The 19874-nt window shown below is 38.5% G+C and overlaps 1 protein-coding gene across 5 annotated transcripts in view; it reads left to right on the top strand.

The window, feature by feature from the left end:
* Positions 1-19874, top strand: part of si:dkey-237h12.3 (teneurin-3) — a 128108-nt gene that overhangs the window by 8284 nt on the left and 99950 nt on the right. For all 5 annotated transcript variants that reach the window (XM_046406401.1, XM_046406403.1, XM_046406402.1 and 2 more), the window contains exons 2-3: positions 5162-5647; positions 7558-7833. In XM_046406401.1, the coding sequence (XP_046262357.1) occupies positions 5377-5647; positions 7558-7833 (547 nt within the window). In that variant the 5' untranslated portion in view covers positions 5162-5376. The remainder of the gene's footprint in view (positions 1-5161; positions 5648-7557; positions 7834-19874) is intronic.

A 19874-nucleotide genomic window follows, 5' to 3' on the forward strand; every position in this document is an offset into this window, starting at 1 on the left:
ATTCTGGTCAACAGTGACTACGATGGTTTTGCAAAATGCTTTGTGTGCTGAAGTCAGGAGTGTGTGGTGTCTCATTTTAAGCCAGTGTGTTTGTTTAGTGAGTAGGTTTCGCACAGAACTCTTACACATCACATCTAAGACATAGGACTCTAAGTAATGATTATTTTCAATGTTGATTAATTTTTTGGTTCAAAAAATAATCTTGTAGCCAGATGTCAGGAAATGGCAAAAATGAGTCCGTCACAATTTCCCTTATTCCTGTAGTTGTCTAACTAGCAATCCAAAAATCTGGTGTCCATTTTAAAATCTTTTCAAAAAAGGAGTCTTCACATTTTAGAAGCTGGAATCAGGCCCTGAATTTTTTTTTTGTTCATGTAACTGATCAGAAATAACCAGGTTCGGCTTAAAAGACATGATGTCATGTATTTCCATGCACCTATCCAGATTTAGCAATATATGAATCCGATGCTATTCGGTCAGTTCCTCATGACCGTCAGTTAGATCTGATCTAACCACATCCACACAGTCCTAAATTGCAGTCGTTAATTGCATATGAAACTTTTCTTAAAATATTCAGTATTTCCTCATAAATGTATAATAATAATATTATTAATAATAATATGAACTTATAACTTGACCTTATTACATGACATGAACTTGGGAAGTGAAAACAATAAAATAAATGAATAAGATCAAATAAAAAGGAATAAGAACACGTTTCAGACATTTCCAAAAGCTTTTAAAAAAGAAGGAGACAGGCCATTTTAAGGCCTTAAAAGTCAGCAATAAAATTTTAATATAAATTTTAAATGAAACAGGTAGACAGTTTGGTGAGGCAAGCACAGGAGAGACATGATCAAGCTTTTTGTACCAACTGGAGATGGTGGAGGTAGCCCAGGCTGATACCTGAATAAAGTGCATTAAAATAATCAAGGCAAGAACAGATCAAAGCAAGAACGACTTTTTGAAGATGGCAAATTGATAGATTTGAACCCTGTTTTGATTTAGTCATCGGAGTAGAGATTAGCATCAACTATAACTCCTAGGTCCCTCGCAGCTTGCTTAATATTATGTGACAGTCACCAAGATTAGCAGAACTGACGGAATTTGGAGGACAGTAAAGAATGACCCCAGAGTTATCGTCATTAAATTAGAGGAAATTTTGGGACGTTTGGGATTTAATATCCAAGAGGAAAGTTCTGAGATTAGCTAGGCCTTAAGGATTTGAGGGCTTAAACAGCTTGTATAACTGGGTGGCATGAAAATGGTACAGCACATCATGATTTTGTATAACCTTGCTAAGAGGAAGGGTATAAATCAAAAACAGAAGGGGGCCAAAAACTGAGCCTTGATGGACACCACAACTCAATTGAGCCACTCAGGAAGTAGACTCCTCTGCCACACAGAAAGTTCTCAGGGTCTTTAAACGACAAGTATTGGACCTGTTGTCATTTAGTTTTATGACATGGTAGGACTGCAGCTTTCTATTATTATTATTCTGTCGTTCCGCTTCTTTTTTCTTTTTCTTCTTTTTTTTGTCAGAAACTAGTAAGAGAAGGAGCTAATGTGACATTGACATATTGCTTGTTCTTTTCATTTCAATCAAACACCCAAAGATATTGAATTAACAGTTTTAAGAGAAAATAGAAAAACTCCAAATCCTCACAGTGAATAAGCTAAACTTGTAGCTCCAGAGAATAAAGAAATTTGTCCTTTGGAATAAATTAAATAACTTGAATACTTAAATGCTCTTTTATTGAGCATTCATTCTCTGTCATTTACTAATTAGTCAATTAAATATCCCTTTATTCAGTGCTGCCCCGGAAGTTACTCACCTTTTGTTTTTGCACTTTTAACATACTGAGTGTAATTTAATTAATTTAATTAATAATTGATATTTTTTTTGTATAAAACAACCTATTGGTTTGACGAGTTAAAAAAAGTTACTCTCCCTTTTGGTTGTCCCTTTCAAATCCCAAGTTGCAAGCATAAAACACATTCGTTCTCATGTTTGATGAATAAGTGTGTGTCAGACATGAAACAAGTAAATCTCACTTCGATCCTTGAAACCTCTCCAACTGCCCTGAAGAGCCAATTGACTTGGACACATTTCTTCACTCCATATTACACAGATGGTTTATGGTTTATGCTTCAAAGAAGTGCAGAGGTGTAGGACAGTACCACGTATCAGGGGGACTGTACAGACCTGGCATGGGAGTCATTGGGATGCGTGTGGAGCTGCATTGCCTAGATCATGAACTGTCTTTCCTCCACGCATCGCTGGCTTGCCAGAGGATCTCTGTGTGGCACTAATTTTGCAGTGTCGACTATTCCACTGAGTGGTCATGGGTGAGTGACTGCCCTTATTCAACTGCATGATCAAAGGTACAAGGAAATGTAGAAGTGAGTGATACCGCAAAAGTTAAAAAAAAAAAAAAAAAAAGTCCACAGATTTACTGAGATTTTTTTAACTTCAGAAATTTCTCCTCAGACACTTCTTCATATTAGTTTGACTTTTCTGCACCTCTGTCCTTTTTAACAGATGTGTGTGTTAGTGTGTACTCTCAGTAGGGTAGCTACAGACTGATCTTGCATAATCAAGGCAAGACAGAGTGGCTTTTATTCTTCAAATGCTTCAAGTAGCCTAGTTCATACTGTAGTTAAAGCCTTTGAAATATAAAGCCTGCAGAAACACAATAGAATTCCCCAAGAGCTTCTATGACCTTTTGTGTACAATTTAAACTACCATGAACGTCCGTCTTGTACCCTGATATTGTCCCCATGTGCAGCACCAGTGTTCAGACAGGACACTTTGATGAGCTGTGAAAAAGAAGCCATCTTCAGGTCCTCAGAGTAAAACAGACACGCTTATATGGGGACATGCCTGGTCACTCAAGGGCTTATAGCTGATTAGGACACAAATTTAATTCCTCCTATCGGGGTGGGTGGATGCTCAGTCAGTATGACTTGTGGCATTATTTGTTTTGCCGACAGTGAATCTCTTTACAAGTCCATAAAGAAGAGGGGGCACCGTAATCAGGGAGGCTTCTGGGCGTGTCAGCTTGCACTCATCTTGTACATTAATCTGCCAATCTGAACTGGTGTGCACAATTTCCTGAAAGTGATGAGACGGGAGTGAGATGTCCTGTGGCATCATAAAACAAGTGTGTGTGTGTGTGTGTGTGTTGGTGGGAGTGTTGAGAGTTCAGTGTCAGGGTTACAAGAGAGTGTGTCACTGATTGCATCTCAGCCCATCGGGGGAACAGAATGATATCCAGCAACTCTGAGAGAAGTGGAAGAAGAAATAAGTTGAAGAGGCCTAGAACAGCTCAGAGTTTTCATTATCCCTGCATCCTGTACTCCACCGGCGACTGCTTCAGGTTTTTGGGAAGTCACCCCAAAGCTGGTGCTTTTTGCAGTGCGACAGTATGCTATCCTGGCTTCATTCGAAGGTTTTGATGCTTGATGTGAAACGAAGTGGATCTCATTTGGGGAAAGAAGGAGTCTGATACTCTAGTCTTACAGCTCAGGCAAGAGAGAAATGAAAGTGTGGTGTGTGGCATGTGTGTCAGGAGGCAGTGGAAATTGGCTGGTAATAAACACTTCTGACACGCCGAGGCTCCCATCCACATTCCACTTGAGAGTTCTTTTTTTTTCAGATTAGTCACATTCTCATCCCCCTTGTCCACATTTTAGAGCACTGTCTCCACCCCTGAGAGTGTCCTCTTTGAATTTCCAACAAGTTAAAGATTTTATCTAATGCTTGTGTGCGCAAAGCCAAATTAAGCAATGCACCTACTCTGTCACTGAACGCCGAAAGGCTGGGATGCATACCTGGGTCACGTGCTGGGTGTGACACTGAATTCTTTTGTTGTAGTGAACTGGGAATGAAAAGGTACAACAGGATTGTGCTTTTTACAGAAATATGTACTGTAACTGTTATTTATTTCAGTTTGATGTGTACACTTGGTTGATTTGTGTACTTGCATGCATTTTTATTGGTCATAGGTAAAAATTTTGCTTGAGATATACGGTATTTTAAAGAGTCAGTTTATCCACAACAAATAAGAAACATTTTCTAATTTATTTGTGGTGATATTTAGCTATGAAGATAATTTTGTTTCTAACACACTTTTTAAGCAATTTTCAGAGACTGTTTTGTTGCACATTAGTTTCAATGAAATGGATCACAGTGAGGTCTGTAAATATTTTTCTTGATTTTTTTAAAAAAAAGTTTTTCAGTGCTGTGAACGTCGTATTATATTGGGTGGGGAAATCTCAGGCACACGTAAAAAAAAAAAAAAAACGACAAAAAAAAAACTTATCAGCATAACTACAGTGGATTACCATAAAAGTACAGTAAGTGAGAATTTCTTTTTTTTTCATAATTTGGGTGTATAGACCCTTCATTTCTTAACTGTCACAGCTGCTAAATCACCAACATATATAGGTATGCATTTTCACAGAAATATGTTTTGTCTGTTTTTTATAATAAAATTAGACACTAGGATCATTTGTGTTGTGCAGGAGGTCCAGTTTAGTGTCACACTGGAACTAGTGGCAACTAAAGAAACAGTCCCTGTGAAAGCAGTTCATTGCTATTCTGTGTATAGAATGTGACACTTGGTTAACAGGCATATCATGGGTCAATATTAGAATTTTGTATGAGTCATGGTTTAAATAAAAATTAAAGCATGAAATGATTGTGTCAGAAAGTCACTGACCACAGTGATGTGTGACTCATTGATTTATCTGTCATTTAACCAGCATCTCACTCTTGGCAGATATTAATTTTGGACAATCATCATGGGAGAAGATTTTTCAACAACAACAATAAAAACAATGATGAAATATTTTGTGTAAAACCACCACTAGTTTTAGCAAAACAGATTTTTTTTCTTGTGTGCAAAATTTTCTGAAGGACAACTTTTCAAAAACAAATGCATTTAAAATGGACTTGAATTTGAAGGTTCAAGCGGTGGAATAAGGAGGTGGTCTTCTTTTTAAGCCTTGTATGGCAAGGGTTCACAGGTGAAGTTTCAGGGCTGGGGAAGCAGCAGTGGGGGTGGGGCAGTGAGAGGGGGATAAGTGTGTGCTTTTGAAGATGAAGCAGATGGATTAGTGTTATCTGAGCTCTCTGTCCGTCTCTCTCTTTCTCCAGGTAGAATGGGTGGAAGACCGAATGCACTGAAGAAGTGACTGACCGAGGGTCAGAAGTGGGGAGGGGAGTTGGAAGAGAACATCAATACAAGACGAAAATCCCAACCAAAAGAGGAAGAGGAGGGGGAGAAAAGAGTGAAATAATCCAGTAGTGAGTGTCTGAGGAGAGTGTCGGTGGTGAAGGGGAGGGAGTTGGATACCCAGCATGCAGGCAGCATGGAACGGGTGAAGGAGCAGCGGCCTTTCTGCTCGCTGTCCAAGAGCCAGAGAGACCGAGAGAGATACTGCGAGAGAGACAAGGATCGGGAACGCCGTTACACCGCCTCCTCTGCTGACCGGGAAGAGGGAGCCTGCCGTGTACCCACTCAGAAATCCTACAGCTCCAGCGAAACACTCCAGGCCTTTGACCATGACCCTTCACGAATGTTGTTCGGAGGCAGAGTCAAAGAGGTGGTCCACAAGGAAAGTGCAGAGTACAGCAGGCCAGGTTAGTAAGAATAAATGTTTACTCGAGGCTTACACTGTTGAATTTTTCAATAATTGCAGTTCAGTCTCAATAATATGGGCTAAGTGGTGTGGTTATTGAAGCTTCTATGGATAAGTAGAGGACAATTATGTTTCACTTTCAAGTCCACACGATCAGTTTGATGACCTTTCCTACAAAGAGTATGATTAGCATCTAAAAATTCTGAAGTGGAAATGTGAGGATGAATCTGACTCTCTGGTTTGTTGGGCTTGGAAATGTGACACACAACAGACTCCTTATATAAACGTTCATTTGCTGATGTTTAATAGTGTCAAATGCCGTAAGTAGTTGGACTTGGATGCTGGAAATTTTGTTGTTTGTTATGCTTACTAAGTTCTACCATTTTGCAGTTTATCTTCCGCTCAATCTGTGCAAGTTTGACAGGAAATAACTGTATGATGCCGGGATGCCATACAATGGTAAACAAAACAAAATAATGTCAAACAAGGGCACAGTTTTATTTTCTCCTGAGTTTCAGCGGACAGCTCATATTGGATGTGATACAATGGGCCACTCTGACCTTATAAAATGTTCATACCCTGCTGTACTATGTTAAATAATAAGGAAAGATGCCCATTAAATAACCTCTTTCCTTTAATTAGCTGTTCTAAGCTGCTCTTATTTCTGTAATTAAAAAGTTTGAGTAGTTTATTCTCTTTTATAGCACTCCGTTGACTCATAAAATTGCAATTAGAAAATCTATCCATTACTCCTTTACATTTTCTTGGGGCTAATTGGTGCCCATTTTAGAATTAATGGATTTATGATGAAGTTGTGGGAAGATACTATTTTTGTTATTTCTTTTCAGGCATTTAATATTAACAAATGTTTCTTACATTGTCAGAGTAAATGTCAGATTTAATAGTATTTCTCTGCTAGTGGAAAAAGAATATATTTTTAGTAGATGAGTGCTGATACTATACCTGCTGCATGAGTGTGTGAGTGTGTGTGTGTGTGTGTGAGAGAGAGAGAGAAGAGACTTAATCTTAAGAAAATCCACTGACTTTGTGACCTCACATTTGACGTGAACATTATTTTATTCACAGATCGCACCATCTTTTATACTATGTAGCATTTATTATTTTACATGTTGATAAGTCTGACCTTGAAATCTTAATATTAATAACATTGCAGTGGCAATGATTTTTGTTATGCAAGTAAATAATCGTTCTACATTTATGCTTTCAGGTAAGCTTGGCTGAAGTCATTTACTTCTAAAATACATTTGAATAGAAACATAGAAAAGGACTTGGACTGATCACATGAATATCAATTTTTTACAGGGGCTCTTGGTATCATACTGACCAGATGGAAAAAAAAATTACAAGTAAATGACTAGATATATGTTTTAAATGACAGATGTGCTTTTTGAAGTTTTTCGTTTTTGAAGGCACGGCAGGATATTATTTTATTTTAAGTTAACGCCAAAGCCTCAAATACTACTACAAATAAAGAGACAATCGATTTTCTGTGTCTGGAACAGTTTCTGAAAACAATAAATAGTAAATGGTGAAAAACAATATTTTTCCTAAATCTTTTATATGTGAAGGTAGAGGAAGCTTGATTTTTAGGTGATTTGTGTAAGGGTTAAACATCCAATCAAAGTAGGTCATCTTAAGAATTACACCCTCTTACAAAATCTAGTTTGAGCTGCTATGTGATTTAAGTAAAAGGAGATCCTTTTGAGCACTGTAATAAGCTGATGAGTGTTAAGTAGCTTGGGAGGATGTTGTTAAGGCATTAATTTAACGATGACCTCCTCCCCTTCCACCCGACACTTGTGTTAAGTGTTTTTGTAAGTAGCCCTGCATTTGGCCATTAACCCACGTTGTTGCTTGGTTTGTTAACTTTACAACTTCTGTCATTCACAGGGCAGACATTTTCACTGAGGCAACTTGGGATCTGCGAGCCATCGACTCGCAGAGGCTTGGCGCTTTGCCCTGAGACGGGTCTCTCCCACCCACTCAGCAGCTACTCCAGAGGACCGGTCGCTACAGAAAACCATGAACCTGTATCACCGGAACGTACCATGACTCTTTGGGGGACAGGGGCGAAGTCTGGGCAGAATTCATGCCTTTCCAGTCGCTCTAACTCAGCGCTCACGCTCACTGACACAGAAATGGACAATAAATCAGACAATGAGATGGGTGAGTACGGCACACTTATCGTTCTTTTATCTTAAAATGCTTATTTGTTTGCAGCTCGTGCTTTCATTGGTTTTCAGAGGGGAGAGATCACTATGCAGGAAAAGCAGTGATTGTAGGTGGGATTATGGTTGGCGCTGGAGACAAGGACCCGATTGGTGGGAAGGAAGTGGAGGCGTGATTGGTGGGGCTGGTATCTGGAGAGATTTTTTGCAGCTGCCTTTCTTTGGATCAAAGGCGTGATTCCTCGCTGCATGCGGAAAAGAATTTGGCCTATCAACTGGGTGGTTGCTAGTCACCTGGTTCTTCTCCACAGGAAGCAGAGGAGTTTGATAAAGTTTCCCCATGGGCTAGCGTATAATCAAAGATAGCTTTGTGTGCCTGAGTCTGAGATTTTGCTTAGAAATTCTGCAGTGGTTGACTGGGCAAGCACAATGACTGATTAAATGGGTACAATGGTTTGAAGTGCAAATTTGTTCATGCTGGAAACCTGAGATGGAGAACAGAGGTTCTGTGTTTGAAGAGGGCAAATCTTTGTTGCGTCAAATGGAGGCATTGCATAGAATTTAAATGTATTATTGCTAAATTCTACACTTTAAACTTTTTTTTCATGCTATCTTTTTGTTTTGTTAAAATTGCTTGCTTTTTTTTTTTTTTTTTTTTTTACTGAAATGCATCATGAATAATACTTCCCCCGTCACTGAATGTATCCCTCTGTGTCATATGTTTTCGTAAATCTTTTAAATTTCTCTTCTGTTCTTGAGTGCTCCTGGCACAGCACATCATTCATCACTGTGTGAGCCATCACCGTTAAAACACAGTCAGTGTTAAGCTCTAATTATTTTAAGAAACTGATGATATCAAAGGGTGGACTTCAGTTGAAATAATTGGGTTTGATTACACTTTCCTGGCAAGAACATTTAAGTGAGGATAAAAACAGAATGACTTGTGTTCATGTGCTATCAATTTTTATTCAGAAAACATTGGCCACAGTCTGACATTTGAGACAAGTCATTTTCTTAATAGCAACATTCATCATAGTGAGCTTGTATCCAGTTGGGGGGGGTGGCTGACTAAGTCTTAAACCTTTTCAAAATGCCATCAGAACACAAACCCATGTATTTGCCCCAGTGTCTGGCCTTTGCTTTGCCCAGTACACTGTATACATTTATGAGTCTCTAAAAGCTCAGCCCAACAGCAGAGGTGCTGGTAAACATAACCCTTGCCTCCTTAATGCTCTTCTCCAGTCATATTTGTAGCTGTACAAACCAAGCATGAAACCACCGGCCATGGCTTCTTTCTGTAAGACAGCGCATAGTCTAGCTTCAATAGATTCTCTGTTGAGCTTTGACTGCACCTGCCCTCTACCACTTCACACCACACCACTCTCCTTTGGCATACCCCCTCTAGAGTTTCCCTTGGAAACGTTTCAAGAAGCTGCCACTGATTGGCTCTAGCTACGACGTCCCGCTGAGACTTTATCTAACTCACTGTTATCTCAATTAGTTTCATTATCAAGAAAATAAACAATGGCTCGTAGATCTTTCTCCCAGGTGCCATGCTGTTTTAATGTTCCAAAAAACACCCAAGAACCATTTTATTCAAGTGTATCTTAGCTCTTTTTGTTCTTTCATTTTAAAATGTTCAAACCATTTTCTTGGCTGAACAATGTAATTTAAAATTCCAACGCTCTTTTTGTTTAACTGTTTTTGGAGCTGGTGCGGGTGTTGGAGGTTGCCACTGTTCCACCTCTATAGCTCTTGGTCAGGAGACACTGCACTTTTGACTTTCACTATTTAATGAAGCAGCTAAGAGAAATGACCCATCCAAAGGTTTCCATCAACTGAATATGCATGCAGAAGCTCCGACAAGGGGCCGTTCAGCCCCACTTATTCATAAATGAACTCAATATTTCATTCTAATTTGCTCTGTTCTGCAGAGTGTTGGACACAGACAAGTACCAAAACCTCAGCACATTCGCAAAGCGTGGCATCTGCAAGTGTTAACCTTCATGATCCGAGAGAAAGAGGTCCACCTTTTAAACACGAAACCAAAGTGGTCATCTTGTCAGTCTGCAGCTGTAAAGGATCCACTGAGTGCACACACACAGACAGAATAAGAGTGGCTGTTGTTTGAAGTGATGCATTTGCATTTTAGCACCAATAATGTTAACTGAGGTATAATTTTCAATTTCTCTGGAGTGGAGATGATCCAGCCAGTGACAGAGCTGTCAGTTAGGTTTTGTGCTGTCGATGATTTTCAGGGACACGTGTCAACTAAAATTGCTTGATATCCATATTTTTACTTCTCTTGCTCATGTATTTTTAAAAGTCAAACCCTAATTGCGTTATAGTGTCCCATATTATTTATATCAGTATTATCAGATTCTTTATGACGAATTTTTTAAATGGAAAAAGTAGAAAGAATAGCCGAAAAAAAAAAGAAGTCTGTTAAGCGGATTTCATTGATTTTACACTCAACGTAATCCCCTGCCAGTGAGGGAATGACATAGAAACAAAATCAATTGATTAAAGCATTCGTTTTATCAGTCTTGTAGTTGTAAAAATCACCATATGGTCTGTGATCATATTATGTTCCTGTTTATACATATTTACTATTTACTGATATGTCGGATATGGATATGTCGTAGCTGGCTTTGACCAAAGAAACAAAATAGAGCCTTCGTTTCTCTGCACCTTCAAAATGTATTCATTGTTTATTTCCCCATAATAAATATTCCCCAAGACAAAAGCACAAGAAGCACGTAAAGCTCCTGAATTCATGTTTGCCAAATACACTTTTATAGGCATTTTCCAAAAATATTGGTGTTCATCATTTTACGTTAATTTCTCCTTCCTTTGAGTGATAGTCTTTTAAGAAATAAATAAATAATTAATGTAAAGATTAAATATTTATATTCTTTCTACTCTTACTATTATCATCAATTCCATATACCTGTCGGTCAAAAATTGCAGTGCACAAACACGCATGCATATATGTACACATGTATATACACACATGAACATACCGTATGCTCACTTACTTTCTCATGTTACATTAGTGCTGTGACATGTACCTGCTGTGTGGTGTTGGAGCTTCATGACTGTCGCCAGTCTAAAATGGCATCCTGATAAAAAAAGAAACGTTTGCAGAAGCTGAGGTGAGAAAAATGGTGTTTTAAGCAGCTCACTTGAAGTTAAATTCTTGTTATGTTTCTCGGTCATAATTTTAAAATCACATTAACTGCTGAAGATTAGGAGACAGAAAACTTATCCAGCTAAAGCCCCATTCCCACGGCAACATTATTATATTATAATTTCATGTAATAAATGAATTACATCAACATTATGTAAAATTAAAATTTATCCAAAGTCACTGGAGTCCCAGTTAGGGTTTGAAAATTGTTTTTCAAATCATTTGTAACCTTTATAATTTGGTGAACACAGTAGAGAAAATTACTTGAAAATATTCTTGTATTGTTAAAGACAGAAGGTGGTGAGCAAAGCACACGAAGCAGCAAAGAATACAACAGAACTGCTTTTCAAACACTAATTACAGATAGAAAGGTCTACAGAAAGAATTTGTTTCATGAAGTGACCTCGGCTGTTAACTGAAACATTTTTTCATATTTGTATTGGAAATAATATTTAAAAAAAATAGTAGCTGGAGAATGTGGGCCACTTAATGACCCTGGGGTTTTCAGTCCCACAAAAACACGCAGTTGTTAGTGAAATGTGTGGAATCTTTTTAAACGTTTAAGCTCTTCAATGGAATGCAATTCTGGCAATGCATTAAAATTTCAAATGCCTTACATATAACAATTAATGTATCAAAATATGTGTGAACTCATTTCAAATGAACACAAAAAATGTCCTCATTCAAAAAGTGAACTAATCACTTTGTAAGGTCAACTGCAACCCCACACAAGCATTCAATACAGATGGGCATTTTGGAGTAAATGGACCACCATAGTGCTTCACTGCCATGTATTTTTAATGTTTTAATATAAAACTGTTACAGTTTAGCTTCGAGAGTTGTTGTGATATATATTATATGTATAGCTGTTGTGTAAAAATGAACACAGCCATGGAGAAAGGTTTTTTTTTCTGCACAGGGTTTAGAATCAATATTATACCCTTCATAAAACATGAATGACTGCACGAAACAGAAACATAGCATGGCCCAGTTGAGTTGTATTCCTAATAGGGTGTGAAAAAGCTTGAACTGACTTGTTAGGTGCTGCAGCTACGGCGCTGCAGTACCTTGTGACTCTTCTCCGCGGCTCTATAAACCATCACACAGGGGGTTTATTGAGTGGTGGAGGGGCTTCACGTCTGCTGACCCCTGGTCAGTAGAAAGGTGCCTCCACTGCAACGCCTGTCATCCTTTGTTAAAGAAGCACCACTTGCTCTGGCCTACACCTTCTGTCCATAGTGATTTCTGAGGAGGAAAAATAAAAGTGTCCCTTTGATGTTTTCGTGGAGGATGGCTGGCGTGTACGCAGAAGTCGGTCGTATGTCTTCACTGCCATGTTCAACCACTAGACGACAAGATGTTTACGAGGGCATGTGTCAGAAAATAATTTCAATCTGTCTAAGTCACGGGTCTACATAGCAGTAGTACACATTTTACAGTTGAGAACAGCTCACAGTTTCATTGTGTGAACAGTGCCAGTAAAAGGTTAATTAAATCAGTAGAGGAGTCACATCGAAGTGTGCTGTAGCACAGCAAGCACCAAAGGCTTTTTGGGTGGGAGTATGAAAGCGTATCAGACACCCTCTAACATGCTTCTCTGTGTGCATGTGTTCATGTTCTCTCGCTCTGCGCCTCTCCCTCTCTCTCTCTCACACACACACACACACACACACGTGTGCGAAACACACTCGCATATCCCACTTTGTTTCTCACACGTTATCTCTCTAAGATTAGAAAAATCATGCAAAAGTGCAGACATCTACGCACACACACGCACAAATACATCGGCACACGGGATGTCACGCTGACGAAGGTGACACACCATCTGTCAAACTCCTGTCTCAGATCCACGCCTTGTATTGTGACAGTGGAATCAGCCTATTGATCGTAGCAGGCAGAAATCCTCCCTCGCCACTTTCATAATTCAATATGGCACAAGCCAACCACAAAAAGAATAAATAATATCAGAGACTTTTGGGTTTTTTTTTTTTTTTTTTTTTTTGGTCAAAAGGGCCGGCCATCTGTGATGTTTTTTGAAGCTCACTCCATAACAGGCAGAAAAACAGTTTCATCATTCGTTATTAGGGGATGTGTGAGCTTTATCTCGTGCCTCGTCAAAAGAGGAGGCACTCGTTGATTGCCATCATTTATTGTCATCACTTCTTTGCTTGCTAGGACTGTCACCGGTTAAGTGCTCGTATAGTTAGTGCTCAGGGTGACAGGGGATGCGGGACACGGCAGTGATGTGTCAAGGTGTCAGAGCAGGCGTTGTGCTCATCAGTGTTGTGAAACAATCTCTGGTTTCTATTCTGGAGTAGTTTTAAAAGCCTGGAGGAGTTCTCTGCCTCGCTGTTTCTCTGCAGAGCAACGGTCGGCAACGTTTGAACCTCCAGCAAAGCAAAGGACAAACTGACCACCAATATCAGAATTTCAATTTATCCTTTTAAATGGCACAACGCCGGGATGCACTCAGTGTGTAAGATGTGTGTGTATATCTGTGTGCAGACACACTGTGGTGAACACATTAACATAACAGCAACACATGGTGAAAAACTTTCTGCTCACACCACAGCTACCCCCTGCAGAGTGGATGATCTGATTAGACTTTGGAGTGTCTAGCTGTATAAATTTGCATATTAATAAGAGAAAACAGATTTTCTTGAAACTACTATAGCCTCTTAACACTTTAGAGTTCATTGTAATATTAACTGCATCATTGTTAATTAAAGCATTAAAACTTTAAAAAAATGAAATAACACATCCTTAAAACTGTGATGTTGATTATGGTCTGATTTTTTTTTTCTTTTAAATACAGAATTTTGATATTGTACATCATTAGCATTAAGTAAAAATTGTCTCACAACTTCTCCGATCCAAATGTGATGTCTTCAGGTGTTTTTCTCTCCCTGAGCAACAATCCAAACCCCAAAGAAAACCGCTAAAAACAGCTAACAATTTTTTTTTTTGGGCTTTTTGCTTGGCAAATGACTTGAAGAAAATACTTGTTGATTTCTATACATCTAGTAATCGATTTAACGACTTAATAGTTCAAGCTTTGAGTTGGCACTCATCTTTCAGATGGAGCTCTTGTGTGTAAATTAATATTTGGCTTAATCTGTCACAGCTAGTGTTACACAGTCTGCAGCAATGCAGCTGCACTGTAAAAAATTGTAAAAAAACTGTAAAAAAAAAAATAATTCTGTGCGACATCTGTTCTCGTTCACCCAGTCAGGTATCAGCATTTCTCACTCCAACTTAAGTTTCATCCAGTTTTGCCGAGCACCACAGACTACGCTGTCTTAGCCTGTACGTGAATCCGTCTAATCACTTGCAACTGCCAGTCTACAGGACATGTTATTATGATCAGGAATTACTGTGCAGTTGTCAATTATGAGGGCCACTGTTTACCATCCTCAAGAGAAAATGGTTCATTTCATTTCATCACACAGCCTAATTGAGTGATTGTATTACCAGGCAATTCGGAAATAGTCAGGAAGCCATTTTATACTCTATGAATATCAATGGAAAAAACATGAATTAGCATGTTGGTCCAATTGTGTTGTTCATAATTACATGTAGGACTGATATCTCCTTAGCAACCATCTGTGCTTTTCTAAGCTAAGAGTACCGCTTTAAGTCTGCTGAGATAAACCAGACATACAGAAAAAGGCATATATTACATTGATGTTGCTTGTAAAATGAATAATCAAGGAAATGAAGTTAAGTGTAAATGTAAAGTAAAACCTCTTGAAGTTTTGAAAGGACAGATCAAAGTTGAGAAGTCAGGATAAACTGTAGTATCAAGGTCTTTTTTTTTCATATTGGCTAAAATAGATTTTCTCTCTTTTCCTGGAGCGCCGCTGGGTGTTGAGACGTCGTCCCCAGACCAGCTCCAACCCACCAATCTATTTGGATTCATGTCTTCTTCCTTTCACGATATCCTTTCTCTACCCTATCTTGGGACACAGGAATAATTGTTACATCTATTGTCATGGTGCTGTGGCTTTGACCTTTGCGCTCCTCAGTATTTGATGTTGGCAATCAAAAAAGTTGTGAGTCAAGGTGATTCTTCTGCTGTGGTCTCATCTGAATGTAGAAAACGTTTCTGGTTTGCTTGTTGTCGTATTCATCGGGTCATCTCACGTCACACTTTATTGCCTTTCCTATATATTGTAGGTCTGAAAAAGGTCTTTTGTCCAAAGGTTCCAATGTGTCCTTGAGCATTACAGGATGCTATGGAGTTATCAGTCAAGTTAACATACTCCTGAACAATAAAGCATTAAAAACACTCTGTTATGGAGCACTTTTTATGCTCTAAGCTGCAGAAGTGTTCACAAGCAATCTCAACAGTGTATTCATCGTAAAACCACACTAATTTAAACTTAACACTCGCAAATACTCCCATTAAGTGAACAAGTATATTGTTAAATATATGAAAAAAATGTACTGTCTCAATAGCGTCGGCTGCCGCTGATTTCCTTTAATTAAAAGCACATTTTAACTGCAAATTACACCACTGGATCTTTTCACGAGTAGTGGAAATGTGTTTAGAGTGTTTTATACACAGAAATAAATGTTTTATCAAAAGGCCTTGACTTCATATTGGATTTCAGGGAGTTTTTCGTCATGTGAGCATTTTCACCTAGCTCAAACAATGCCACAAATCAAAGGGTGTCAATCTCAATTTACCCTAAGTGTATCAGGGTATACTGTATAACACTTTCTAATCTTGAATTAATAAAGTGAAAGATGTTGATGGAGAATTGTGCACATAATGTAGCCTGCAGTGTGCTGTTCCCTGTGCACAAAATCTAAATTATCAAGGCCATAATTTTCACTAAGGCTTGTGAGGTCATGTCCCCCCTGATGTTGGCATCAATGTTGATATGCTCATCTGAATCGCCTTAAATTATTTGCAAGCACTCACAGTTGTAATGTTAACGAGCAGCAGTTTTTTTGTCCTGAGTCTCATCTTTCAGGGTGTATGCCGCTTGTCCTGCCTCACTGGAGGAGGCTGATAGGGCTGAAATTCCTCATAATATGAATACCATATAAAAGCTTTATTTCTTGTGACCATCCCCTCCTAATTTTTATTATATATTATTTTTTTAAGAAATGTAGCAACAGTCAAATAGTGTGAAGTATAATAAAAAATGTGTATATTTTCTATTTATCTATGTAATTTTTAAAAGAACATTTTTGTTTACTATTTTTTTCATTATTTTGCTTATTAACACATTAATTTATTGCATGTACTATTTAACCTTAACAATAACGAGAAAAAAGATGGACTTCACATTTTACAATTGAAACTTCACCAGCTTTTCTTAACAATGTGTCTGTTTAAGCCACTGTACTTTTTTTTACCACTTACTTTTTTTGTGTATTGATCTGATTGTTATATTTTTCTTAAGACATTATAGGCATTACAGACTAGCAGTGCAGATAAAACCAACAATTAAGAGTGGCATAAAAATGGCTATAAAATTGTGTCTAGACGCCTTATTGCCAAACATGGGACATTCTTGGCTGAAGCATATTCGTGTTTTAATAGTACCAATATTTTGTGATTTATTTTTCAGGTTTTATGTAAGTACTCAAACTAATATGCAGAAACGGACTCAAAACCACAGAAAATATAGTAAGTAGGCTGCTGATGAGACGTCCTGTTCATCTGGGAGACAAGGGCGGCGAGGCTGGGCCAGATAAAACCCTGTAGGATCACTTCACGCTCTTGGCTTTCTCCACACGTCAGTCCTGTTTCTGTCACTCTTTAGTTAAGGGCACTGAACTATGAGAGAAGCAGCCTAAAATAATCTCACTCATTGATATTTGCATCAAATCTTGGCAGCTCTCCTTGCTGGAGAACCAGCATCAAATCACCTTGTAAGCTGTTTAGGTGTTGGAATTTGAAATATATAATCCATACCCCTCAAAAAAATTCTAAATGTGTTATACAATCTTAAAATAGTTCATATGACAGAAAAAAATAGGCTGTGATGCCCTAAGTTGGGCATTTTTTTCAGGCCAGTTTTGGTTTCTTTGGGGGAAAAAAAGGCTGTCTGCTAAAGGACATTTTATGGCTGCGTAGAAGGACTTCAGGGGCTGATTGGAAAGAAGGTGATGGTACAAGGAAATCTAGGAACATACACACACTCCAACACCTACACACACTTTCTTTCCTGAAGGGAGAAAGGTCAGTATCCAGAGGAGGAAATGGTGAGCCATTGTTATGATTGATCACACTGCAAGGTCCGGAGAGGACGTAGTGTCACTTTCATTGTCAGACTCATTATACCACAGAAGAAGACTCCCCTCCCCTGCTCTCATGTCCTCTCTCCTCAGCAGTCATGTGACGAAACCCTTGCGCTGCATGCGGAGATGAGCTGGGCACGTCTAGGTGGAAAACCAAGTGAAATATGCTGAACACACGCAATATTTTTCAGTCGCTAGATGATATGCTTGTAGTGAGAAAATGAATAATTCTGCCACAACAGAAAAGCAGCTGAAAATACAGAAAAAGAGAAACCATTTTAAATGAGTAGTGCAGCAGTTCTCACTTGGAATATTAGCAATTTAACAATCAACGACAACCAGGAGAAGTGCCAAATCAATTAAAAAGTACACTAACAAAATTGATGTCTTGTAGCCAAAGGCAGCATGCAAGAGGTTTGGAAGGATATTCTGGTCCTGATTAAAAATGAATGGTATCAGAATACATAAAGCTTTCTGGCCAAGTGCCCAGAGCAAAGCATCCTGAAATTGTGGTCACTTCAGAGGCAGGGGAAAGGCATTAGGTATCCCGGCTATGAGAGGATGCTCAAGTAACAGACTGTTCTCAATTCAATTCATCTAATCACCAATGCAAACCTAAGCACTTTGCAGATATAGATTTGAGGACAACGATTGATATTGTATACCGTGTAAACTGATTCATGCTCAAAGAAAGGAAACATATTCTCTTGTAAAAGGGCCTCTTCTTCGTATCCCGCCTCGACCTATGCAAGCTGGGCCTTTTATCTCGGTTGAACACAACCCAACACCAATAAACAGAACATGAAACAGAATCCTTAATTTAGTCAACAAAATCTTATTTTCCCTCAAAATGCACATCTCAATTCCAGGCCCTGAAATAGCCATGACGGTGGTTTGCATAATAGAATCACTGATTACATACTTTTTTACTGTGCTCATCTTGCTTTACATTAGCCCCTTGCGATTTGAGATTAAATTAGCACTGATTCAGCAGTCCAGCAGTAAATATTTTAGGACAAATAAAACTCACTTTATTCACAAATCACATTACGTGTGTTATTTAAATCATGGTTCCTCCTTAAGATATTGGAGTAGATAAAGTTGAAGTTGGTGGGGTTTTGTTCTCTGTCAACAACACAGCTTACACACATATATTTTGCTGAAAGAAACAAAATGTAGATTTTTGCCACTAAGTGCATAATTCATGAGAAGAAGAAGACAATGAATAGTTCAATCCCAACTTCTAGACACTCCTTGTTTTGGATTATTACACCTCTGTGGTATTGATCCTGCCTAAAGGTTTCCAAGGGAGGTGAGGGCTGTCTCTGCCAAGAGGAGAGGTCACTCAGATAAATTGGCCAGGTTGGCTTTTAGCAGCTTCAGGGTCAAAGCCCATTCATCTTATTAGGCCGATGTATCCTTTTAGAGACCTCAGCAGTAGGATTAGACAACAGAGCAGCACCGGGGCATTAGATGACAGACCATTTGGCAAATAGGTTAGAACATTTTCCACCTATTGTCTTTTTCTACATTACCAGATGGAGCCGTCTGCACAGTTTTGCATGGCAGCTCTGAAGGTTAGAAGGTTTACAGAGACATTCGCTCTGGATGGGAACAGGCTGGGTGACCGTCTGAGGAATGCATTTACAAAGTGAATATAAAAAAAACAATACTGAAACTTATATCCATCCTGACCGATGTCAATGACAATGTGCTATTGTGGTTTCAGTCTAGGAGATGTTTTTCACCTGAGACAATAACTGTTTTACAGTAATTTTTTTTTTTTTTTTTTAGGGTTGGCTATGCTTTTCTCACCTTTTAACTTCATCTTTAGACTCTGTTGTTCCCAAGGGGCACAGGGGAAATTTTTGTTGCAGTAAAGCAGACTTAAACATAAAACACAATAAAAGAAATAGACAAAAACAAATGCTCACATATCGTCATATGCCAATATTACATGGAAAACTGATCTCTTCTCAAAGCCAATGATCAATCAATTAACAACCTTTTGAGGTAGCAACTAACAGTTAAATTATGAATTAATCTGACAGTTATTTCTCAACTGATTAATTAATTGTTATCTTTGAAGTATCAGACAATAGTGAAGAAAGCCAGTCACAATTTCCCAAAGCCTAAGGTGACATCTTCACACATTTTATTTTGTCTAACCAGCAGTCCAAAATCCAAAGTTGACTTACAACAACAGCAAATGTTTCAAAGCTACAGCCTAGATTTTTGGGTGTTTTTGCTTAAAAATTAGTTGAACAACAGAAGTAATTTTCTGCACAGCCTTCATGATCTTGCTAACAAACTTCTGAGTCTTGATCCAGATTTCTCTGGTTTCTGATCTGATCTGTTGCCTCACTCATCTCTTTGGTATCATTTGGTATAAAGTGATCAAACATGCCAGCTGGGCAAACATTAGCTTACTGTCTACAGTTTGCTTAGGTCATGTTACATGATTTCTGGATGTTGGATCTCACATTTGCCTCCATTTGGATATGGCAACATTCAGAGTTGCCCAGTGCAGTTTTAAGACAAGTTAAATAGCAGTGGTCAGATAGTGTTACTTTTGCTAATCCACTTTAACTTCA

Source organism: Scatophagus argus, chromosome 12, assembly GCF_020382885.2.
Source record: "Scatophagus argus isolate fScaArg1 chromosome 12, fScaArg1.pri, whole genome shotgun sequence".
Classification (NCBI taxonomy): Eukaryota; Metazoa; Chordata; class Actinopteri; family Scatophagidae; genus Scatophagus; species Scatophagus argus.